Here is a 23,757-nt window from a genome sequence, read left to right as displayed (position 1 = left end):
ATATGTCTGATTGAAGCCAACCTCAATAATTATCCTTGGTTCATGCAAGTAAGGAAGTCTGAAGCAAGAGATGAAGGTATCGGGTTCTTTTTGATCACCGGTGTATGGAGGGTTGCTAGCAGTAACTCGCGGGCTTGCTGTCACCATAACATTGAGATGTTCATCAGGCATAAGTTGACCGTTGATATTCCAACGGGTCAGCTGTTGGACAAACCACGCATGCGGGGCTGAATCGGTATAATTTGGCATTTTCAGTGTTATAACTTTCCTCTGGGAGAATAATCCTTTTCGAACACGGGGGAACTTTGCGTCGAGAAGTTTTAAGATCAATTGAAATTTCATGATCCACCGAGGTAAGGACAACAAACGAGTAGAGAGACTGGTCGAAGAATCCACTGCCTTGGATTATCGCCAATGCCTCGTCGGCAGATTTGATTTTGTCAAGGGAGATTTCTTTGTCAAGGGCGTAGTCTTCACTGCCGGATGACTGTTCGGAAATCTCGCTATTGGCTGGCGTGGAATCGATTGGTGAAGACATGATGTGCAAAAGAAAGGAGGGTGCTTGAAGATGGAAAGTGCAAGTATGGAAGTCGCGAAGTGAAGTACAATTGGGACACGTGATCAAGGGAAGCACTGAGATTCTATTGGGTAGTCGCACGGAGATGTACTCTGTAGTGTACAGTAATATAACCCTTGATCTCTTCCCTCCTTGCTTGTATGCAAATTTACGTATGCATAGTACTTATCACATGCACTTGATCGCATATATTCTGTAAAACAACAAAAATACATAAGAGAGGGCTGAAATCAAAGGTTTCAGCCCGATACTAAGTATAGAAATCGGGCCAAGTCACATTCCAAGGGAAGGCGCTCAATGTCTCAGATAGATTGACCCATCTTACCTCTTTGTTTTGCATTTGCTTTCTCGTCAGACTATTCAAACCCTCTTTCGAATTCACCAAATTTCACGGTTCAAAATGTCTACGACTTCCTCCACTACCTCGTCCGTGAGCACAACCAGTACTGCCTGCGGTGGCAGCGTCTGGCAAATCCCAACGACAGACTCAGCTTGTGCGGCCGTCATCAGCGGAAATATGACCGATGTGATGGATGAATGCTGCAAGGACGCGAAGGTCTCCAAGTACGACAACGACTGCGGCATCTACTGCCTCGCGCAAGGCCAAAATGTCGACAAGCTTCAGTCTTGCCTCACTAGCAAGAGTGGCAACTATCACGATGTCTTTTGCAACGCCGCTCTCAATGCGACCGCTACAGCCACAGCGACGGGCTCAAAGTCCACTTCCTCAGGCACCGGTAGTAGCACGCACTCGTCTGCTGCCTCGACTTCCACAAATGCCGCTATTTCCAACCAGCCTATCTCCAAGTCCGGTGTTGGAATGATTGCGCTCCTTTTCGGCTCTGCTTTGATGGCTGTTATCTCTTAACTTGGCGGATGATTTGATGTTTCGTTTGGGGATTCAATGCCTGTCCTGATAAAATATGTTTCTTTTTCTAGCGAACAAGCGACCGTGTTTTCTTACTCGCATCTAATACGAAGTATGATTTGAGATGCATAATGGAATTTGCGCACTGCAACGATCAGGATATATTGAGAAACCCCATGACGTCATCGGGTTGCACTGAATCAGCATCTGTTTATCCTGCCCCTCCACTGAAGATCAGAATATCACTACTCCGTAGATACAACTGTGTTCGAAAATGTCATCAATCGCAAAAACTGTCATCGCGACAGGCACCTCGTCCGGCTTGGTAAGAATTATATGCCCTTGGAATATTCAGGATCCTAACATCGGTCATAGGGATTTGAAACAATCAAGCAGTTACTCCAGCAGACACAGCCGTACAGCTTCATTCTAGGCGTTCGTGACACAGAAAAGACACGAGTCGCGTACGATGATCTGAAATTCGACACTTCAAAGCACAGCGTCTCTATCTTGCCCCTGGATCTTCTGAATCTTAAGAGTGTGCAGAGCTTTGCCAAACAAGCACTCTCTGAATTGGGCAAAAGGCCGTTGAACTATCTTTTCCTTATTGCGGGGTTCCTTGCCAGCGCTGAAGGGCCGGGGCCTCATGGCTCACAATGGTGCGAATCATACGTGGTAAACCATCTAGGTATGTCAAAACGACTCATCGGCTACTAAAGGAGTCTAGGAGGCTAGAGCTAAACATTCATCTATCGCAACCCAGCCCAGCATTACCTGACACACGAATTTGCTGAGACCCTGTCTGCCTCGCGATCACGTATCGTCATTGTATCTTCGGGTGCAATTCGTAATGTGAGAGGAGGCGATCCAGGTGAGTTTAGTTCCATTCTCCCAGCTGTGTCGCTGTCCGAAGCAAAGTTGTTCACAAGGCTGACTTCATATTAGCCACTCTTGACATTGACCTAAAAGCAAACTCCGGTGCAAACGCCAGAGTAGTGTATAGTGCATCGAAATTCACTCAGCTTCTGGGTGCACACTACTGGCGTCGTAGCCTCCCAAATTGCACAGTCGTGGCTGTCTCGCCAGGTCTCATCCCTAACACCAAGCTTGCCCAGCATTCGAGCTTAGGATTGTCCATGGATATGCCCGATGCCAAGACCGTGCCAGAGGGTAAGGATCTTTGCATTTGGATTTTTGATTTGAAGACGATATCTAACAATTAATAGGTGCCCAGAATATCCTCCGCGCGGTCACGGTCGAGAATCTTCCCGCTGACCCGGAACAGATTTTCTTGACTAGCTGGGGTGAATGGTGGCCCAAGGATGTCTATGCGTTGAGTCTTGATCCTGCGCTGCAAGACAAGTGGTGTTTGAGCAAGGAGGATATCGAGAAGTCCGAGCCTGTGTTCAAGGAATAAGGAGCATAGTATGCACATTTTACTTCAACGGGTCTGCAAATAGTATATCTCACATGGAGTCTGTTTTGCAAAGATACTGTTCCAAGAGCAATGCTATTCACTCACTGGCTCGCGAATCGGAGAAAATACGTAGACATGAATGAGTCGAATTTATCCCTCGTGTAGCAGAAAAGTCTTAAAGTGGGAAGTTTCCTTGCGTACATCTCAAGCCAAGGCAAGTAATAAACAACAGAAAGTACTACAAAAAGGACATACATATTGCACAAGCGCCGACAAATCGAGCCAGCCACAAGATCATTATATTTGCAAATATAGAACAGCATCTATGTGTATATAGTATGCGTACCGGAATTTCCCGACCGGTCGAAATCAATCATAATCTAAAATCCAGTACATTACATCAACAAGAAAACTCGAACCTACTCAGCGTTCGCAAGCTTGCGCATGGTAGCAAAGTTGGGCGACCCGAGACCAGAAACAGGGTCCCAACCCTTAGTAGCGTTCCAGCTAGCACCTGGGATCGACGGACCACCGTTATTGGCACCACCGAAGCGGCTCTTGCCATCGCAACCCGTGCTGCCGCCATCGACAATGTCCTTTAAGCCGGCGCGCCCTGTCGAGTACAGCCAAGGATTAAGGAAGCCCATTGGTGGTTTGTTGACTTTGAGGCGAGCGTCGTTGAGGAGGGCGATGACTCCGGCGAAGGCAGGTGCCGAGCAGGAGGTGCCGTCGACGCTGGTCAACGAGCCCTTATCGTATATAGCGTAATTGCGACCTTGGGCTGTGACATCGGGGAAGGCACGACCCTTAGGGTTGAAGAGGCCAGACCAGCGGTTACCCAGGATCTCGAGGTACTCACTCACGGCCTCCTCTTGCCATTTCGGGCGAGCCCAGAGATCGGAAAAGCCGCCGGACGAGAAGTACACGGCCTGTTCGGGCGCGGTGTGGGTTGTCGCGCCGACTGATGTCACCCACGGGCAGGCGGCGGGGAACTGGGGTGGGAAGCGGGTCGCGTTCCTGCCGTCGTTCGTCAGGCACGCGGACCCAACGCCGGAGTCGCCAGATGAGAAAATGACGGATACACCACGGCTACCGAGCTGCGAGTACAAGTTGCAAACACTGCGGGCGTACTTCTCGGGAATGCTCTACAGGTTGATATTAGAGACCGACAAAATCACGAACAAAGGGGGGGTGGGTGTCATACCTGCTCGTCCTCACCATAGGAGGTAGAAATCACCTGGGGAAGGTCCTTTTTGTCCAGCTTGAGCACGTTCTGGAGGAATTCAAGGTATGGCTCGTTGTTGTTATCATTGGGATCAGGCTGGTCGAGATCGGGAACAAGTTCACCACGGCCGCCAACGCTAAATTCGGTGACGGGAACAGGAGAGCTGACTCCAACAATGTACTGCAAGTCCAGGTTCGCCTCGCTGCTGCTACCGCTGGAACTTTGATCATTAAGACCGCCGTTGTACCTGGTGACGGAGAAGTTCTGGCCCTTGGCAGAGGGCGCGATATTTTTCTCAAATAGTGCCAGATCGGAGTATCGTGCATACTCCTCTAGGTAGCTGGCAAACCCGACCTTGTTCCCATTGGTATCATTGGCCTGGTAATCACCGATATTATATATATCCTTGAGACACTGAGGAGTGATGATACTGTTGCAATCCGGCTGAGCGGACACGGCGTTTGAGCGGAAAGCCTCGTCGGATTCCTTGACCTGGCCGTGTAATATGCCCCGATGGGCGCGCAGCTGGCCGAAACGGGTGGTTGGCTGGATCATGTTGATGTGTGGCACCAGAGCCTTCGGGACTGAGTACTTGAGTGTGCGAAGACGCTCAATGTGCCTGACATTACTGACGTAGAACTGGAAATTGGCTGCCAGCAGCTCATTTGCCGTCTCCACGGTGGTGTAGAAGGTCATCCAATCTGCATCCTGTTCGATCCTGGTAATACCCGCGCCTTCGAGCCAGTCACGGATTGACTCCGCGGACTCCGCACTGGGCTGTAGCATCCGCTTCATTTCTTCGTGGGTGGTGAAGTGGTGCCCGTAGCTAGGGTGATCGGGGGTTGACATCTCCATCACAGCCTCTTCGAAGCCGGCAGTATCCCCCTGTGTCAGAGCGATCTGTAACTTCAAGGGCTGATCAGCACGCGGCCTGCGAGAATATCTCCATCCTAAGGTGGGTCAGTGAATCAATTCCGTCGGTTTCGTTTCGAACGCAAGTTGCTCACCTTGAGGAACAGCAGACAAACTCTCAAATACATCGGCTGCAGCAGAGGACGCGAGAAGCGACAAGACCGCGAGCGACAATGCTCCACGACTAAATAGGGATGCAATCATGATAAAAAAACGAGCGATATGAGGACACCCTATCAGTCTAGGCCTCTGCGCAGCGAATACAGGGAGTATAAATAGTCTAACAGAAGACTATCAAATACAAAAGAGGGGTAAAGACCGTAAATTGGTGTTTATTATGGTTGCATTGGCGGGGGGAATGATGGGGCGACAAAGAATGTGTGTTGAAGAAGTCCAGGATAAACCAGGACAAGACAATAATATTGACAATGGAGTTCTTTGATCGAAGTTTCACGTCATTCGCTTGGCACAACAGTGGACCCTTTGTGGATGCCCGCCTGGTGAGACTATTCTAAATCAATAATCGCTAGTAGCGGTGGCTGGGATTGCATCTTCCGGATCTGGCTCCATACTCGCATCGTCGCGATATCCTTTCCCAACCGGAGAGCGAATGTTACTGATGGAATCGGTATAGAAGCAAGCCCTCTATCCCATTGTGATATTGGGCCTCCGTCGGGGGCGCGTTTATGATCGGCAGGGGTTGACCCACTGTGTTTGAAGGAAGCAATGCGAGGGGCGTCAGGGGGCTTGTATTGCCGGGTGGCTGGATGACTTGGCCCTAAAACGAGATCAGCTCTGATTCTAATTTACATGAAGCCCACAGTTCATCTGCGATCAGATCTGATCGATGGGAATCCGCTAGAGGATATGTTCATGATCAAAATCATTCTTCTCCTGCCAAATTTGGGTCGTCATGCACCGTTGCACCAGGCAATTAGGCTATCTCATCAAATTTGAAGATAAGCTTGGAGGGATAGGTGCTAGGTTTCTGTGGCGTTGTGATGTGCTGTCGCAACCCGAATGACCATCGGTTTTATTTGCATTGCTGTGCGTCGGGGTGCGTCGGGAGTGCGTCGGAGGCTGGGGTCACAAAATTCCAATTTGCTAGTGCCATAATTTAGGCACTGGAGACAGATGTGGCTGGTGATCTCTAGTTATCTCCCTTCATTATTCGACGTGACATCTCAGTCTCGGGTAAAAATGGCTGGGCAAGAATGCGAGGTGAGATGAGTACAGAGTACTTGCGACGCTTGCTTTCGTGACACCTATCAAGGGACGAGATGATAGTTCCCGTTGGCCCCGGACTGTTAGCGATTCTATGTGTTGTCCGAGTTATATTAAAATGTTGACTTCGTCGCAGACAAGGTTCTCTGGGGTTGCAACAGTCTCCATCGTCCGTCGGTACTCCGTACCCCGTGACTTTCCGCCAAGTTATGTGTTTTTTTTCTTTCGGTTCTCTTTTTTTAAAGAGATGATGATACTACATACGGAGTATATATTAAAGCCATTGACTTCGATTATCTCTAGATTTTCATTATAGGAAAACGCGACAACCTGGTTACAAGTATACAAATCCAACCGGATTATGGTGATGCATATGTATAAATATGTACATGCCTGTCGGTCCAAAAAAAAGTATAGCTTCTATACACAAAAGATGAAAGCCCATGGTATTATTTATAATCAACGATGACTGGAGCTTGAACAACAGGAACAGAGCCATCAACACCCACCTCATTCAATTCCAGATGGTGGGCGTAGACCATCGAGGCGATGGCATCTTCAGTCTGAAGATATGTTCGGTTGCCTCGGATGAACCAGAATGCAACAGCGATGACCAGCATAACGCCAAACACGGCAATGGCAAAGTTCATATCACTGGGCGCCGGGTTGGGGCTGCCAGGGAACAGGAAGAAAATGGTAGTGATGATACAGTAGAAGATGCTGACCCAATTCAACCACGGCCCAATGCGACCGAGCTTGAATGGACCCGGGGGCAATTTATCACGGCCGACGACGAGCAAGGCAAGAATCGGCATGGCGTAGGAGACAGTCAGGGCAATAGTGCTGACACTGAGAATCGCCTCGAGCACAGTGTTGGCGAATAGGTATAGGATGCCGACAATACCGATGACAATGCTCTGACCCCAGAGAGCGCGAGCAGGGACTTGCCATACAGGGTCGACGTGGCTGAAGTAGTTGCTGAAAGGCACACCGCCGTCGCGGGAAAAGCCCCAGGTCAAACGGGAGGCAGTGGTCAGGATACTGATGCCCTGGCCTAGACCATTGAAGATGAACAGTGCAAGGAGTACAGCGGCTCCTTTCAATCCAACAGTCTCGACAATAAGCTCCATGAAGGGGAGGTCGGCGTTAACGACATTGTCTACATTCTGGATGCAGAACAGACAGACCACCATGAAGATGAATCCAGTCACGGCACCGAACAAAACGGCCATCCAGATGACTCGAGGAGCATTCTTCCGAGGCGCAGGGATTTCCTCCACCATGTGAATAACCGAATCGAACGCGGTCAACCCGTACGCGGCCTGTACCAAGCCGGTGAACCAAACCACACCGTCGCCCCAGCCAGTCTCATTCTTCCAAGCACCGAACACGAAAGAAGCCGGCTGGAATGACAGATTACTCTTGGTTCCGACCGAGATAAGTAGCACAAGAGAGAGAACGATGAACAGGCCGAAGAACCAGACTCCAACAAAGTTGTTAAGCCAGGGTAGGATCTTCTCCTTACGGCAGCTGACGACGTTGATCAGGGTCAGCACAAAGACCACCGCGATGTACACAACAAAATTGAGCCAGCCCTTGTTGGCTCCATCCCACTCGGGGTCAAACATAGTTTTCATGCCCAGCAGGAACTCAGTCATGAAGGCAACCTGCGACGCAGTCAAGGTCCACCATCCAAATACATTGATCCATGCGCACATGTATGAATTGAATCGACCCAATGGTGTATCCCACAGTCGATATACCCAGTAGGCCTGACCGAGGGCGGTCGGCATGCTGCTAGTCAACTCGCCCAGCGAGAGCGCAACACAGAGGTTGCATGCTGTGACTAGCAGCAGACCCCAGAGGATAGTAATAGCACCACCATTGGTCAGACCGCTGCTGAGATCTTGGGCGAAGGTCGAATAGGTTCCTTGGACATGTTAGCACACATTCGGGCTCCATCGGGTGGGGGAAAAAACCGAAAACATACCAAGTACACAGAAGGCCAGCGCCAGCATACTCCACATATCGAACTTCCGCGTCAGGGCCTGGGAATGACCCAGATCAGCGAGATCCTGTGCATCTTGCGCATGCTGATCCGTCAGCGGTGGCTTAAGGGGTTGCGAATTGTATTCCAAATCCATGCCGTGGTATTTCAGCCGGAGGTAATATATGTCAACTCAGTGGGCAAATAAGAGGGAAATGCGCCCATTTTCTGATTGAAGATCAATGAGAAGCACAGAGGGGGGAAGCATGATTTCTATATATCTGGCGTCCGGCGTATTTGGTTCGCCTTGACACCTCGCGGATTCTGAGATAAAGCTGGAGACCAATTGCGAGTAGCCAATGACGCGGCGGGGCTGATACTAGGTTTTGGTTGAATCAGAACGATTGGTCATGGACTTGGGAGATGTTGATAATAGAAACGATCTAGTTAACTAAAATTTCTGGTTTTTGCGGGGAGTCGCCTTCGGGAGGACCTCCTCCAGTGGGCCGTCATCCATAATGTCCACAGAAATGCACTCCACAGATAAGAACTGGGGTATAATTGGAATTGAATGGTGGAATTGACGTTGGTCAAGTAATTGAATATCATATCCAATCCATGGATGTAGGTATTTCGCAGCTTGTTCACAAATTCCATCCGCCACACGTTTCATAGCTCCGAGGTCCGACCGTTGTACCTGAACAGCTTCTCTTCAATATCCATTGAAGCCTAACAAAAGTGCGAATTCCAGCAAGAACCGCATGATCTCAACAACTATCTTCCCAATATAAAAATCAATAGCATTGTAGGTTAACATCAAAATACAGTCAGTGGCAACGGCTGACCCAAAACGGCAAGTCCATGCGTGGCCGATAAGAATTAACGATTAGCGGTGCGGCTCCAGTACGGTTTGGGTGTCAATTCATTAAACATGCTTTGGTGTGTAAATAGACATCATAATAGAAACGGTAGAGCTGCATATCTGCGTTTCATATGAGACATTAAGCTGCATATATGTGGAGTCAATACCACATGCTCCGTATGCGCCATAGCCATGGCTTGACCGGCGGAAGCCATCGTGATATCAAGATGTATATGGGGCAACAGCTTGAAACATCTGTCAACAATCAGCCGAGGGTCAGGTGGCAGGCTCGAGGATGGCTCGTGACAAGATTCTCATCGAAAGCGGGAAATTGGACACGATGGAGTCGGAATGCACTTTGCTTTGCACCACTGAAGCAGCAGCTTTGAGCTTTGTCCGGGGAAAACTGCCATCAGGGTCCACTTCTTCAATTGTTGTTTCGTAATGAGAATCAACAGCCGTCGCTAAGATTGAGGAGGTCTCCTCAGTTGGGCATCGCCGTAGGGTCCTCTCGATCCGTCTGACCCCAAATCTAAATCTTGCCCAGCTCAACCCCACAAAAGGAAGGAAACGGAAGATGCAAACACCGAGACACGGCGACGTAGACCAATGAAGGACAGACCGTAGACGCACGGTTTGGAAACAGCCCCGTGAACCCCAGAATGGTTCAATTTGATTATCGCCATGGTGGACTCCTACCCGTGACAGACCGACAAGCTCACTATCGATTGCATATTCTCAAACTCAGTTCACGAGAAGTGTAAAGTCGTCTGATGGCATCCGTGCAGATGTGTGGTTGCTGCGATATTAAGGCACGGCGCAGCCTAGTCCCAACGGGGAGTATGACCTATTCACCCTGATAGGGCCACGGGGTTTGATGAGTGGCTTCAGGAATCATTCCAGTCTCTGCTGCCTGCTATAATTAGCATAGTCAGCCCTCTGCTGTCCCCTTTTCATACTCCTTGCTCGGAATTATAGGCAATCTCCGGTGCTATATTTCGCTTATGCTATCCGCTCCCCCTGATCAAAGGCCGCGTGCCGAGTACGTCTCTCGAGGCGATACTGTTTAACCTGCTTTGTAGACTCATCATTTCCGTCGACTCTAAACCCGAGGGTTGAATAGGCTGGGTTCTATTCAATGCGTGGTATTTGCCAGGTCGAGGCAATGTTGAAAGCGATATGAAAGCCGGATCCAGGTCACGATACAAAACGCCAGCATAAAGTTTGGCAGAATTCACCTTGCTAACCAAGAGTGGCCAGTCAGTCCAGCACAGGCGTCAAAGATCACAAGACGAAGGAACATTACTTACACTGCAGGTATATATACGTGGATGGGACCACCCAAGGACAACTATTTCCATATCGGGAAGCATCAGGCCATACCCGCACACAATCAGGAAAAAGAGAAAATTTGAGCAAAATGAATCATCCGAGTCTTGGCAATTATATTAATGCTTTAGGACACTATCCATGAGGTATTCCGTCCCTGTAGGGGAATCACAAGTCACAAAACACTTTTGTGGTCGCCAGGACACGAAAATCAAATCATGTCTGAGAAGAGAAGAGGGCCACATGAGCCCAAATAATAACACTGGATCCGGAACTCCAAAAGAAATAAAGGAAAAATCAAGGAAAGAATATGAACGCCGACCGGGACCACGTTGACCGGCTACTCTAAGAATACAACGCTCGTCGCGGTCATGAGAACAACAAAGGGAACAACAAAGATACTTGAAGAAGCAGCAGCATCACTGTGGTTGGATCGGTATGCACCTGATCAAAGTCGGGGGTTTTTGGTCTGACGCCAGATTCCTCCCGCCGGTAGCAGGTTTTGCTTGAGCATTGCGAGCTCCTTGTGCAAGGCCTGGTTCTCCTGCTGAATGCTATCGATGTAGGTGAGGGCATTGCTGAGGATCTCGGACTTCTTGAGAGATCCCGCGCCAACCTTGGTATGTTTTTGAACCCCCGAGGGCGAGATGGCCTGCTCGAGAGAAACAAATTTGGCGTTCATGTTGGTACGGTAGCGCTTCTCAATGATGTTGTGGGCGGCACGCTTGGCTGCATTCCGCATTTGAGGGTCTTGGCCGCCGGTTGAGGAGTGGTTGGAGTCTCGGGAGAAGCTACGGGTCTTGCGGGATGTGGATGTGGTGGGTTTGGAGGGTAGAGGAGTAGCAATCTCTTCTTGCTTCATCTCTGGACTGGATGACCAGCTTGCTGAAGATGAGCGAGTCTTGCTCTGTGTTTGAGGTTGAGACGAGGTGTAGTTTGAAGTCAACTCGGTCTCGAAGGCGTTTGAGTCAATGGATTGACGGGCAGCAGAGGGCCATGTTTGATCGTCGCTTTCGAACTCCTGTAGAAAGATTAGCTTCTGTGACAAAATATTGATAGGAAGGGTGGACAATCGTACAGATGAGAGAGAAGCTGCGTCCTCGGGCATGGAGAAGCCACTGATTCCGGAGCTGGCAAAGGGGTCGTTGAAGAGATCCTTGGACTCGATGTTGGTGAGGCTGTCGGCGAAGTCGAACGAGACGGGCTCCATGTCGGAGGGGTTGATAGAGAACAGGTCAATCGCGTTGTCGTAGCTCCAGTTGGCAGCGAGAGGGTCAGGTCTTTCGAAGAAGTCGGCTGGTCGAGACTGAGGACTCAGGTGTTGGCTGAGGTAGGTCCCCTGGTCTATGCAGAGATTGGGGATCTCATTGGATCGGTTGCAAGCCATGATACACATCTTGGATCATACGTTGGCCTCGAAGGCAAGTTTGGCAGTAGGGTGATATAGTAAGGTGAAAGAGTTGCTATGAGCAAAGGGTGGCGAAAGAATCGAGTATTTATAAATAAATCGGAACTGAAGATATCATGGAACAGGATATGGGTTTCGGCCGCGGGGCATTTATATAAACCCAGAGTAAGCCCCGAAAAAAAACAGGGGTACGAAGGTGATCCGGAACAGATTACGCCTGTGTACGAAGCCGAGATTGACCTGTGATGTCAGGTTTGGACCAGACGTATCGAAAATGGCTTAGCCTCCGGCTGGTCACTCGCTTGCAGGGTTGTCGAAGCCGAGTTCACCCCTAAGATCTCAAACGGCCGGCTCCGACGAGGATATTTTCCGATGGGCTGTAACGTGTGAAACGGTTGAAGTTAAAAACCGTGTGGGCTAGGCCTTGGCCCAAGACTCCGCCGGCCGAGTCTCGGACCCGATATTATGTATTTTTGTGTATTTTGTGTATTTTGTGTAATTTATGTCTTTTTTAATGTATTCTGTACCTCCTTTCTTGTTTTCACGGGCTTTGTGTTTTTTATTTTGCTCTTGCTGCTTTGAACGGGTGGTATAATTGAGACCTGGCTGCCCAGCAGGCTATCTACAGCAACTTGGAAGCCAATGATGCCGAGTCTGAACACTTGCCAGTGGTTCATTAGAATGAGGAGATTTCCAACTATGCCTGATATTAGAAGATCTATAACTATGCCGTTAAAAAATCATTCTTTCATCATAGACAATGATACTATACTTCCAAGTAGTCGACTACTCCGTACCTATTGACCAATTATATCGCACAACCAAGATCTACCCGTACTGCGTTATACGGACAACGCAGCCCTAAATTGATCCTCAACCGTCTTAGTAAAAGCGGCATTGTCAGAACCTATCAGTATAGTCATCCTCGGCTTTGCATCTTACATTCCTTACCCCTACGGTAAAAGTTATATCCTGTTTCCTCATCTCGCGTGCTGATTGCTTGCCTCACCATTATACTTTTTGATAGTCACCTGTCGTCGACTCCATCGAGCCATTAATTTTCCGAAAGACGGATTGATATGCAGCTAACCCATGCCATGCTGCACAAAGTCTAGAAGAGACGAGAGATCATATCCGAAATAGATTGATACATCTACTAATGCAATATACGAATACGTACCCGCTCAATAGTTTGATGTTCAGAGTTTCTTGGAAAGGTCACGTATATTCCCGGGCAGTGCTGTCGGTTTCCGCCCGCTTGTGGCAATGTCCACGAGGCGTACTCCGTGGTATCAGTTGAATACGGTACTTTATGCCGCAGGTATTTTTCACTTCTGCTCCGTACATATAAAACTGATATGTCACAGTCAGATGCATTAAACAACGATGCCTATTGGATAAAAAAGCGAGTTGGATTCCGTCGAGTACCTCCGTAGTGCCTCGATCGCAGTGTCGACCAGTCGCGAAGCAGCTAAACCCCGCTTATTCACTTTTTTCCTTCCCAAATCGGTCCCACCTGCCCTTCGGAGTGGGGTGACTCGGAAGTTCTCATTCCCTTGCCCTTCTTCGCCTTACCCTCCCGATGTCGACCGAGACGATACGAGAAGCTCCTGTCTCTCTCCATATTTTTGACCTCCGGTCAACGTTTCCGCATGGCATGAGGGTTCGTCTCCTGATACTCGGGTGAATCCTTTTGGAAGGTCGAGTGTCGAGGGTTCTTGACGGGTAGACGGAGGAAACATTGCATTTGTTAGACTTTGTGGCACATCTGTGGCTAATGGCCATCTCATTCTGATATCTCAGATCTATCACAACCTTAAAAAATCTTCCATGCACCGAGTCATCTAGACCGAGGCTAGCCCGTTACACTCTGTGTTACGGCTCCAAGATGACCTCGGGAGGGTCAGTCCACCCGGCACGCCTTGACTTAGTGGAGAAATAACGGGCGCTAGACCTGTCATCTGCACAGAATGTGTACACGGATCTTGACTCGATTCCGGGCCCGACTGTCCTAGATCTTGATTCGCGGCGGATCTCCATTAGCTAGGATCTTTCCGAGGTTTACGCTGGGTCGATATGACGCAGTGGCTTGATGGCTTTGAGGCTTTTATGTTGGTATGACCCCTATATATATACACATCATGAACGTCCAGGTAACCGGACTTTCTTGAAATTCGGTTCTATCTCCGAAAACAATCGATTGAGTTCTGAAGCATACATGTCTAAAAAAGCTCATCCAATCAACGCCTTGAGAGTAGTTTCGAAGCTCTCCGGTTCACGCCCTAAGATCTCACGTAGAGTCGGGGTCACAACCGCAGTCTCACCCCGTCGGATAGCCTCCCAAGCCGTAGCCCACTCCCTCGACAGATTGACCCCCCTGTAGGTAAGATGGTCACCAATCTGAGGAAGATTCACGAACTCATCGACAGAGATCTCACGGATCTTGAGCGATTTCCCAATCGCCCGACCGATAATCTCAACCGTCTCCGCAAGAGAGATCTCCCGAGGCCCAGAGAGCAGAAGAGCCTTGTTCAAATACCCAAAGCTGGTCGGGTTCTTGACATACGAGGCAATCAACTTGGCGGTTGCCTCGCCCAGCTCATCGCGCTTGACCCACGCCACACCTGGGCCTGTACCCGAGTGAGGGATCGTAACCTCGTCCGTTGGATGCTTCGGATCGAAGAATGCGGTATATATCGGGAAGGATTCAGTGTAGAGACCCTCGCGGATTATGGTGTGGGACACTTTCTCTTGCAGAGAAGAGAGGTATTTCTCTGTCTGGATATGGGCGCCCATCACATGAGCGACACTCTGGTCGGTTAGATCACCGCCGAATCCAAGGGAGGAGTAAAAAATGTACTTGACGCCACTTTTGACGGCTGCATTTATAGCAAGAATGTGTGCCTGGTTATCATTATCAGCCCAACTCCTCCGTACTTAGGTGAGCTATCACACTTGATTTTCTTACCTTGGTCCTGTGATCTATCTCGAATGATGCATATGAAACCAGCATCAAGACATCGACGCCTTCGAAGGCTGTGTCTAATGTTGATGGCGCATCATAGTCGGCCCTCCGTATCGTAGCACCAGCTTGCTCGAGGTCGTGCAGTTTCTCGGGGTGTCGGCCAACCAGAACGAGATCGGATTTTGGGACTAGTTTTGCCAGGTGGTTCACAATGCTTGATCCAAGGCCCCCGGAAGCGGGAAAGACGCCGATTTTGGTACCCATTTTGATATGTGGCGAGAATGATAGAAGGGTAACTCAGTAGTCTGTAGTTGGGAAGGTATATATAAAACACTTGACTGGAGGATTTTTCGAGCCTCTTATATCCTACATATCACATTTCATGATCAAATGCTTACAAATCGATATCAGTCCATGGCAACAACGACCGGATGCGATGATTGTACAATATTCTCTATAATTCCATGGATGTCGATCCGTTGCCTTTTAAACAAAGAATGTTGCGCCAACCTTCAGCGCTGCCTGGAAATCCAAGTAAACTCCACCCAACTGAGAGGAGTCACCCAACTGAGAGGAGTTATCCCCTTTAAAATTCATTGCTTGCTCAGCAGATGGGCAACCTTTAAGCAAAGGATCTTGTGACTTCTTTCATTCGTCAATCGTAATTTGAAATTTCAAGAGATGAGATATGTACTTCTAAATGCGAAACAAATAACGGCCAGGGAAGAAACAATTAGTCTAATTCTAATCATACTCCGTGCTCAATGAATACCTCCCGTTCCGAACAATTCCATCTTGATGCGATCGGCACTCACACCCCTGGCCTTGAGACTCGACTCCATATCGATCATGAACTTTCCGGGTCCACAGATATAGTAATCCGTCTTGGCATCATCCAGGAACAAGTCCTGATCCTTCAACTTAGTCAAGTCCACCCGCCCGGCATGGTCGTAGTCCACGCCCTCCACCTCTCCCTCGGAAGGATGACTCGTGTAGGATGTGGTTCGAATGGAGGGGAATTCGTTTGGAAGCTCGGAGATGTGCAACTTGAAAGCACGCACGCGTGATGAACGTGCGCCATGAATGAAATGCAGCTTGCGCGTTGCGGGTGATTTGGAAATCAATGTGTTCAGCATCGACGTCAGTGGTGTTAGACCCACACCGGCGGAGATCAACACGATTGGGTTGCCTGCTTCCGACTCGACAGGGGGAAGGAAAAAGTCACCGTAGGGATGGGAGACATTGAGCTTGTCGCCGATGTTGACTGTATCGTGTAGCAGATTTGAGATGTAACCCGGGTGAGCGGCGGCACCTGGAGCGGCTGGGTCGAGGCCCAGTTCTCTTTTCACACTGATGCGATAGTAGTCCGGCTTCGGCTGGTCGCTGAGAGAGTACTGTCTGGCCTGCAAGTGCTTGAGAGCCGGGACGTAGGTTTGGATGGAAATGTACTGGCCGGGCTGGAAGGCCGGCAGTGGTTTTTCATCGACAGGGGCGAGATAGAAGGATGTGATTTCCTCGGATTCTTTGACTTTGTTCACAATCTTGAATTCTCTCCAGTCAGTCCAGCCCTCGGCGTGTTCGTAAAGCTGCTTTTCGCGGCCAATCATGATATCTGCGAGCTGCCAGTAGGCTGCACCCCATGCGTCGTGGATTTCTGGGGTCAATGCCGCGCCGAGCACCTCGCCCATGGCTTCGAGGAGGTACTTGCCAACAATCTTGTAATCGTCGGGCTTGATATACAAGGAGGCATGCTTGTTGCAGATCAACTCAACCGCCGAGCTCAGTGCGCCGAGATCGTCGATATGCGATGCATATGCGTAGAGTGCACCGGCCAACGCACGAGGTTGATGCCCATTGGCCTGGTTGGTACTGTTGAAAACGGTGTTCAGCTCCGGGTGGGCTTCGATCATGTTGCGATAGAAGACAGTCGTGATGGTGTTGCCATGTTCCACGAGAACCGGCACCGTCGCCTTAATGAGCGCGATCTGGTCTGGAGTCATTCCCGGATTAGAAGCCATTGTGGGTGGTCGAGTAAAGAAAACGTTTGATCGGTGTCTGCACTGTGGCTTAATTATAAGTAACAGATCAGAATATGTGAGTAATAGGAAACTAATTGCATTTGGTTGGTTGTCAAGCTATTTATCTTCACCGTAATCGGATTACTAACAGCAAGAAACCGAGTTTAGAAAATTCGGAAGGCGTCTGGCATGATCTGTGAAGATTTTCAGAGATATCTCCGCGGAGAGCACCACCGAGAGGCATATGGCAACGCAGCAAGGGATAAAGTCGGTCAATTTTTGCGACCTGCAACTTTAGCTTGTACATAAAATTGTCTCGCATGTTTTATATTCCTGGTACATGCAGAAAGTCATCCACTATGTAAGCTGTATGATAGGTGATGTGACCCACCTTTAGTCCTCGTCGATCTAGATCCTAATATTTGCGAGACGAGGTGATGAGTCTTCGTGCTCATGAAAATGAAGTCGATAATGAATAGCTCTCTGTTCATTGTGACATTCCTTCCATCTTCCTGAAGGCAGACTCTGCTCTTCCGTCTCACCGCTTGCCATGATCTGGCAGAACACGTCTTGACGAGGACATTCAATTCATTCAAGATGCCCAAATGCGACCTCTAAACAGAGAGACAAATATCTACGTCGATGAGGGTCTTTTTTTCTCTCTGTATACAACTTACACCATTCTGTATGTTGAGTCGTCATACACGTGGTCAGGCCACACGCGAGAATGTCGTCGGCTCCAAACGGCCCGGTTTCTGCCGAGCCATTTAATAAACCCGATTGTCCAGGTGACCTTGAGAGTCAGAAGATCCGCCTGGATACTTCCTTAGGACTATCCAACATACATAGTGTTCAAAAAGTCTGTTCCCACTGCCCCACTTGCTATCCCCCTAACAACCATCGTGGTTTTTTTTCTTCTTCCTACACACCCCCCAATGGCATTAACCAAGGATATCCTTGGTTTAGGTCGTACAAAATCAGGTGAGCTATCTGTTGCTCAGCGCTCAGCTATTATTTATGCCCACCAGGCCGGTGCCACCCAGTCAAAGCTAGCACTCGATTTTAGGTGCTCCCGCCGAACGATTTACAATACTTTGAAACGGTTCAAAGAACACAATACTGTTAAATCTCTCCCTTGAACCGGTCGCCCAAGGATCTTTAGTGATCGAACTCGCCATTTACTTTTTATACTCGCCCGCCGGCACCCCTTTTGGTCCTATAAAACGCTGAGTTGTGCTATACCTGGTCATCCATCCCGCTCTACTATTATTAACGTTTTAAGGCTAACCGGTCTTCTAAAATATAGGACAAAAAGGAAGATTCTAATCGGAAAGGAATTAGCTCGACGACGATATCGTTTTATTCAAAAATGGCGCTCTGAGTGGTCTAGAAATAACGTTTAAAACTAGGTCTTCTCGGATGAGTATTCCATATAACGAACAATAAACTATAGACCACAATGGTATTGGCGCTTTCGGTCGGAAGGCTATAGAAAAGATCTTATAAATACTAAGGCATACGTTAAAGATATTTCATAAATGGTTTAGGGTGTAATCTGGTTAGGGAGTCGATCAGAGTTGATTATTATGAGGCGGGAGAATATTATTAACCTGGAATCGAAGAAGATAGGATATACTACTATTTCCTATATAGATACTCTCGAAGAAGGTCTACTTCTATTCTATCGACCCTGCTCTATCTTTTAGCAAGATAACGCTCGGATCCATACTACTAAAATCACATAGGAATGGTTTGAAACTCACGGGATATATGTGGAGGAGTAGCCGCCGCACTCACCGGATTTAAACCCGATTGAACCTATATGGCGGTGGCTAAAGGTTAAACTTTTTGAGTTATTTCCTGAGCTGATATATATAGGAAGGTCTGAGGAGGATTGGATAGTATTCAAAAGGTGTATAAAGATAGCATGGGATGCTATTCCGCAGTCGAAGATTGATTCATTGATTTTAAGTATGGGGCGCAGATGTATGGCAGTACGGAAGGCAAAGGGGTATTATACAAAATATTAAATTTAAATTTTACCCGAGATTGGCATAGGGTTCAACCCTATTTAATTCGAAGTAAATTGAGTAAAGTATGGTGGTGCTATGCATAGATATATAAAGATATATATTTCAATGTTCATGGGTGAAAATGCGGGTGGGAACAGACTTATTAAACCCCACTGTACTACGGAGTACATGATATGAAATACACGGATTAGGAGGCAATGCCGTTTTACCCGTTCTGACACTGCCATCAAAGACTTTTCCCTCCTTTTTCTGCCGTCAACCTGGAAATTTTCACAGGGGAGAAGATATTACCCAACGAATGACAGAGGCCACAAACACAGACTGTGCTTGCCTCTACCATGGTAGTCCTTCATCGGCGATTCTAATTCGCCAGCTCTAACGTGCATAGTAAATTCCGATCTGTCAAACCCTAAAGGCGTTCAGAGATCTTTCGGTCGATCTAGATCTCAGACGCTAGCCCAATCAGAGAAGATCGACACCTATACTCCGTACGGAGTAGATAGACCATTGGACAATCCATTGAAAATGACGTGTGGGAAGATCTAGACACCAGACTCCCGCAGCCGTTTGCGGAAGGCATACTACTCTCGTTCAACGTTGACTCCACCAAACCCTAACCTTATTATTCTCTAGCTGGGGAAACAGGAGCCTATCCCACCTCACTTGGGAAAAGGGACGGACCACTGCCATAAATAAGCTCCGTCGCAGTTGAGTCAAGCGCTAATCGATCATACATGGTCCAGTTGCGACGCCTCCGTATTGAGTAGTGACGTCTCGATTTACAATGGTTGTAGTGCAAAGAAAGATGGATAGTAGAAGAGGCTGAGATTTTCTCATTCTGATGAGACATTAGTCAACTCCGACTTCAATTAGTTCTCTTCATTCCGGCTCCCTTACCCTTCAGAATGTTGTTCAGGAAACGCCACTCAACCGAAGCCTCGACGCTCAATGGGACATCCGGTTCCAGTGAACAGGGCCAGCTGCCCATGCTGCGGCTCCCAGACAAGCTGCGGTACAACTTGCTTTGCATGCTGGGCGAGTTCGTGGGGACTTTCATGTTTCTCTTCTTCTCTTTTGCGGGTACACAGGTGTCCAATACCCCGATGCCGCCACCTGGCTCCCCGCCGAATACTTCCAATTTGCTGTATTCAGCGCTTTCTTTTGGGTTCGCTTTGACCGTCAATGTCTGGGCCTTTTTCCGAGTCACGGGTGGTCTCTTCAACCCGGCGGTATGGTCATCACCATCCAGGAATGAGAAGATTTGTAGCTGACATTCACCAGGTTACTCTTGCTCTCTGTCTGAGTGGCGGCATGCCCCCTCTCCGGGGATTGTATGTATTCCCTGCGCAACTGGTCGCCGGAATTGCTGCGGCGGGCGTGGTGAGTGCCCTATTCCCGGGCCCGCTCAACTGCGCGACACGACTCGGCGGTGGCGCATCCATCTCACAAGGACTCTTCATTGAGATGTTTTTGACAGCGCAGCTTGTGTTTGTCATTATCATGTTGGCGGTGGTGAAGCATAAGTCCACCTATCTAGCTCCAGTAGGAATTGGTCTGGCTTTCTTTGTTGCAGAACTGATTGGTAAGTGACGGTCATTATCGGATTACTCCACAACGTCCTATGCTGATCCTTCACACTAGGTGATTACTACACCGGAGGATCTCTCAACCCTGCTCGCTCCCTCGGACCGGATGTAATCAACCGCTCATTTCCGGGGTACCACTGGATCTATTGGGTCGGTCCTCTGCTCGGATCCCTTCTTGCCTCTGCATTCTACCGACTCCTTTGTATGGTGCGCTGGGAGATGATCAATCCTGGTCAGGATTATAACGAGGAAGATGCGGCCAGAAAGGAGTCGTTGATTGGTTCAGATAGTACCATCAACGCCGATGCCCCTCCAACATCTAGAAGAGATAATGGGTTTGATGAGCATGTCTAGCGCTGCTCCATTGTCCGAAAGCCTGCTCCATGGATAACTGGCGATCCATATCAAACCAACGTTGGGAAGTACTGAACAAATTTTTCTATTATTTATATAGTAGAGGCCCTCGATGTTGCCACCGGATTGGAGTCAATAATTCAAACTGGCAATGAGGCTGATGTATAAGTGTGGATATTGAATTGGAAGCAGATGCTTGGCATTTTTGGAATACGAGTTGGAAGTGGTCGGCAAATGCAATCAAGCTCAAGTTCGCTGGTCTACACGATGTACATAGCAGCTACAACCTAACAGACATGGTCAACGCAGGTGTGTTTGGATGATTTTTACTCTTTGGGATAAAAGAAGTGTATTCCCCACGTCATTTTCACCATTCCCATCTTTAAATTCTGGTGAAATCATGTTATCGTTTCTGTAACTGCTTTCATTTTCAGCTGGCTGTCCTGTTCGGACTCTAGCATGTCTAAATGGCAGCAGCCTTCCTCAATTTGCACTTCTTGAGACATTTCGGACATAATTTGGATTCGACACGGCTAGCTTGATTATTCCCTCAATCTCTAGGGAGGCTGCATCGGAGGCAATATTTCGCACAATTCTTGAACTCCGTCAGAAGTATGGAATGGACACTGATATTCACTGTCCCTATCGGGGCACGTTATTTGTGATACACTATATCGGCCATGGTGTATCTGAAACAGAACAGAAGTTCGGGATATGGTATGGACCCTAATAAAACCCATCCATTGTACCTATAGCATTACTGATATCCACTCCCAGTAGAACACGCAGTCCTGATGCAGTTATAATCTCGTGGCCTTCCATCTATCTTAGGATGAAGGCAGATGTCCTCGTTCTCATGGATAAATCCTACTCCGGAGACTTTCTTCAGCCATGTCACAGCTTGCAAAGAATATTGTAACGCAGTGAGAATTACGCCGAGTACCTGTTCGCAACAGGCAACGAGATTTCCGATCAAAACGGTCCCACTTACGATGTAAACAACAATTTTACGACCCGTCTGACAGAACTTTTACACGCTGAGCCACCAGTATTTCGTACTGTTGTCCGACTTCACGAAGCTCTCTGTACCCAAGCCAATGATCCAAGTACTAAGCTGCGCTATACTCCTCAATACATGGGCTGTCGCAAACCAACAACCATCCTCCATTGTCTCAGTAATCACGGGATAATAGAGAACCCGACACCACAGAGACACTTTTAAGAATAGGAATTATAATTTCTTTTCCGGCTGCATAGCAGATTTTAATTGAACAAACACATATAAATAAATATATATATATATATTACTTACCTACGTTTCGGGTCCTTATTTCCGTGTCTGTTCTTGGGAAAACAGTTCGCGGCCAGGTCGGAGAGTGGCAGAGGTCGCTATCAGAAATGGACCCCGAGTTGACCATCGAAGGTGTTTTTGACCTTCAGGGGTGTTCTCTATGTCTTCTATCAATGCCGTTGTCGTTATGGGATAGTTTTATACACCCAGCGTATAAATTCGTGAGCTACGTGGATTCTCACAACGTCCTGGCATCGGGTCCCGTTGCTGATGGCCTCTCAGTGACCACGCTACCAGAGAGACCGAAGGATCATGCATATGTTGACTATGTAATGCTCTCTGACACGGATGAATGATCTGGTGACACGATATGCCGGTGTTTTATCTCCATATTTCGAGGGATATCCCTGCTGTGATGAGGGGAGGGGTGTTTCTGTCTTTTTAGTCTAAACCGTGAAACCTGTGCAAGATTGTATTCGTCATTGGTATCCTTTATTACTACTGCTTACTCTAACTTCCTTATTCGCTCTTGACCTTTACTCTAATCGCATCTTAAGTTATGTCTTTGTTCACTCTATATAACGGACAAAGTATGCTAGGGAGTGGGATCAATAAAAAATATGTTCAATTGGTAATAAAATGCTCGCCATGAGCATATTAAAATGAATTTGTGGAATAGCCGAGGTATTTGTACAGCCTCAGAACGCCGGCATTAAATTTCTGTCCCCAGATGCTAGGAAGAAAATGACGAGACAACTAGGAAAATCGTGAAAAAAGGCGTGGCGGATATCATGGCTGAAATAAAATCCAGAATCAATGGAGCGAGGTATCAACAATTTACAGTGCAATCATGACACCAAGGACACCGGCCATACCAGCAGCAACAGCGCCGACAGCAGTGGGACGAGCGAAGGCCGCATTGTCAGAGACAGAGGAAGAGCTAGACGGAGACGCGGTGGAGGAAGAGCCGGAAGAAGACTCAGTAGACGAAGAGCCGGAAGAAGAATCAGTGGAGGAGGAGCCGGAAGAAGAATCAGCGGAGGATGAGTCGGAAGATGTGGTGGACACTGCGCTGGTCAGGGTAGTGGACTCGGTAGCGGTGGCCGAGCCGGCGGAGTCGGTAAGAGTAGTCTGAGCAGAAATGGCGGTGGCAACCCGGCTGGTGATCTCAGAGCCGATGGAGCTAGCATCGGTAGCGACGGCAGAAGCCTCACTCTTGATGGATGAGGCGGCAGCGGCACCGCCGGTGCTCACGGCCTCGGCGATAGAGGTCGCCTCGCTTTTGATGGATGAGATGGCAGCGGCACCGCCGGTGCTCGCGGCCTCGGCGATAGAGGTGGCTATTGAGACGACATCGGATCCGACGGATTGGCCACCGTCGACGACAGTTGAGACGACGCCTGTGACATCGGAGACGATAGAGTTCACGTCAACACCGTCTGGGGAAGCCATGGCAGTGGTGGCCAGGAAGAGGGCGGAGGAGATCAGAGTGAACTTCATATTGGAGAAAGAAGAACGGATTGGAAGGGTGTTGTGTGATTTAGGAACAGGATATTTAGATTGTAAATTAAAATGATAAACTGGAAATCCGGGGGGAAACTACTGCTTCTTATATTTGGTCAATGGGCACTAGTCTCCTATAGATAGAAACATCGGAGATTGATTGCGCCTGGATGCTAGGCAGCCGAGGTGGCAGTGGCG

General features: G+C 48.5%; 11 protein-coding genes across 11 annotated transcripts; 4 read left to right on the top strand and 7 right to left on the bottom strand.

The window, feature by feature from the left end:
• Positions 1-163: 163 nt before the first annotated feature.
• Positions 164-538, bottom strand: LCP9604111_2502 (uncharacterized protein; the record flags this gene model as incomplete). The annotated part of the gene is made up of 1 exon (XM_039069987.1): positions 164-538. The coding sequence occupies one exon, from the start codon at positions 536-538 to the stop codon at positions 164-166; it is 375 nt and encodes a 124-aa protein (XP_038931254.1).
• Positions 539-977: 439 nt separating this feature from the next.
• LCP9604111_2501 (uncharacterized protein) lies at positions 978-1,445 on the top strand (the record flags this gene model as incomplete). Its single annotated transcript, XM_039069986.1, has 1 exon — positions 978-1,445. The coding sequence occupies one exon, from the start codon at positions 978-980 to the stop codon at positions 1,443-1,445; it is 468 nt and encodes a 155-aa protein (XP_038931253.1).
• A 274-nt stretch (positions 1,446-1,719) lies between these two features.
• LCP9604111_2500 (uncharacterized protein) lies at positions 1,720-2,862 on the top strand (the record flags this gene model as incomplete). The annotated part of the gene is made up of 5 exons (XM_039069985.1): positions 1,720-1,770; positions 1,821-2,133; positions 2,209-2,316; positions 2,391-2,615; positions 2,672-2,862. The coding sequence occupies 5 exons, from the start codon at positions 1,720-1,722 to the stop codon at positions 2,860-2,862; spliced, it is 888 nt and encodes a 295-aa protein (XP_038931252.1).
• Positions 2,863-3,281: 419 nt separating this feature from the next.
• On the bottom strand, positions 3,282-5,203 carry LCP9604111_2499 (S53 family peptidase; the record flags this gene model as incomplete). Its single annotated transcript, XM_039069982.1, has 3 exons — positions 3,282-4,007; positions 4,067-5,037; positions 5,095-5,203. The coding sequence occupies 3 exons, from the start codon at positions 5,201-5,203 to the stop codon at positions 3,282-3,284; spliced, it is 1,806 nt and encodes a 601-aa protein (XP_038931251.1).
• Positions 5,204-5,515: 312 nt separating this feature from the next.
• LCP9604111_2498 (putative amino acid permease family protein) lies at positions 5,516-8,367 on the bottom strand (the record flags this gene model as incomplete). The annotated part of the gene is made up of 4 exons (XM_039069981.1): positions 5,516-5,644; positions 5,709-5,777; positions 6,733-8,153; positions 8,214-8,367. The coding sequence occupies 4 exons, from the start codon at positions 8,365-8,367 to the stop codon at positions 5,516-5,518; spliced, it is 1,773 nt and encodes a 590-aa protein (XP_038931250.1).
• A 2,482-nt stretch (positions 8,368-10,849) lies between these two features.
• On the bottom strand, positions 10,850-11,797 carry LCP9604111_2497 (transcriptional regulator family: Helix-loop-helix; the record flags this gene model as incomplete). Its single annotated transcript, XM_039069980.1, has 2 exons — positions 10,850-11,422; positions 11,480-11,797. 2 exons carry the CDS (start codon positions 11,795-11,797, stop codon positions 10,850-10,852), a joined length of 891 nt encoding a protein of 296 aa, XP_038931249.1.
• Positions 11,798-14,041: 2,244 nt separating this feature from the next.
• Positions 14,042-15,038, bottom strand: LCP9604111_2496 (uncharacterized protein; the record flags this gene model as incomplete). The annotated part of the gene is made up of 2 exons (XM_039069979.1): positions 14,042-14,713; positions 14,778-15,038. The coding sequence occupies 2 exons, from the start codon at positions 15,036-15,038 to the stop codon at positions 14,042-14,044; spliced, it is 933 nt and encodes a 310-aa protein (XP_038931248.1).
• Positions 15,039-15,535: 497 nt separating this feature from the next.
• fhpA (flavohemoprotein) lies at positions 15,536-16,792 on the bottom strand (the record flags this gene model as incomplete). The annotated part of the gene is made up of 1 exon (XM_039069978.1): positions 15,536-16,792. The coding sequence occupies one exon, from the start codon at positions 16,790-16,792 to the stop codon at positions 15,536-15,538; it is 1,257 nt and encodes a 418-aa protein (XP_038931247.1).
• Positions 16,793-17,727: 935 nt separating this feature from the next.
• LCP9604111_2494 (uncharacterized protein) lies at positions 17,728-18,118 on the top strand (the record flags this gene model as incomplete). The annotated part of the gene is made up of 3 exons (XM_039069977.1): positions 17,728-17,858; positions 17,955-18,037; positions 18,099-18,118. 3 exons carry the CDS (start codon positions 17,728-17,730, stop codon positions 18,116-18,118), a joined length of 234 nt encoding a protein of 77 aa, XP_038931246.1.
• A 1,612-nt stretch (positions 18,119-19,730) lies between these two features.
• LCP9604111_2493 (uncharacterized protein) lies at positions 19,731-20,765 on the top strand (the record flags this gene model as incomplete). Its single annotated transcript, XM_039069976.1, has 3 exons — positions 19,731-20,054; positions 20,107-20,407; positions 20,467-20,765. 3 exons carry the CDS (start codon positions 19,731-19,733, stop codon positions 20,763-20,765), a joined length of 924 nt encoding a protein of 307 aa, XP_038931245.1.
• A 2,128-nt stretch (positions 20,766-22,893) lies between these two features.
• LCP9604111_2492 (putative GPI anchored protein) lies at positions 22,894-23,556 on the bottom strand (the record flags this gene model as incomplete). The annotated part of the gene is made up of 1 exon (XM_039069975.1): positions 22,894-23,556. One exon carries the CDS (start codon positions 23,554-23,556, stop codon positions 22,894-22,896), a length of 663 nt encoding a protein of 220 aa, XP_038931244.1.
• Between the last annotated feature and the right edge of the window lie 201 nt (positions 23,557-23,757).

Source organism: Penicillium roqueforti (assembly GCF_015533775.1).
Source record: "Penicillium roqueforti strain LCP96 04111 chromosome Unknown scaffold_03, whole genome shotgun sequence".
Lineage (NCBI taxonomy): Eukaryota > Fungi > Ascomycota > Eurotiomycetes > Eurotiales > Aspergillaceae > Penicillium > Penicillium roqueforti.
Note: the sequence above shows the minus strand (reverse complement) of the source record. Positions and strands in the feature narration are given on the sequence as shown.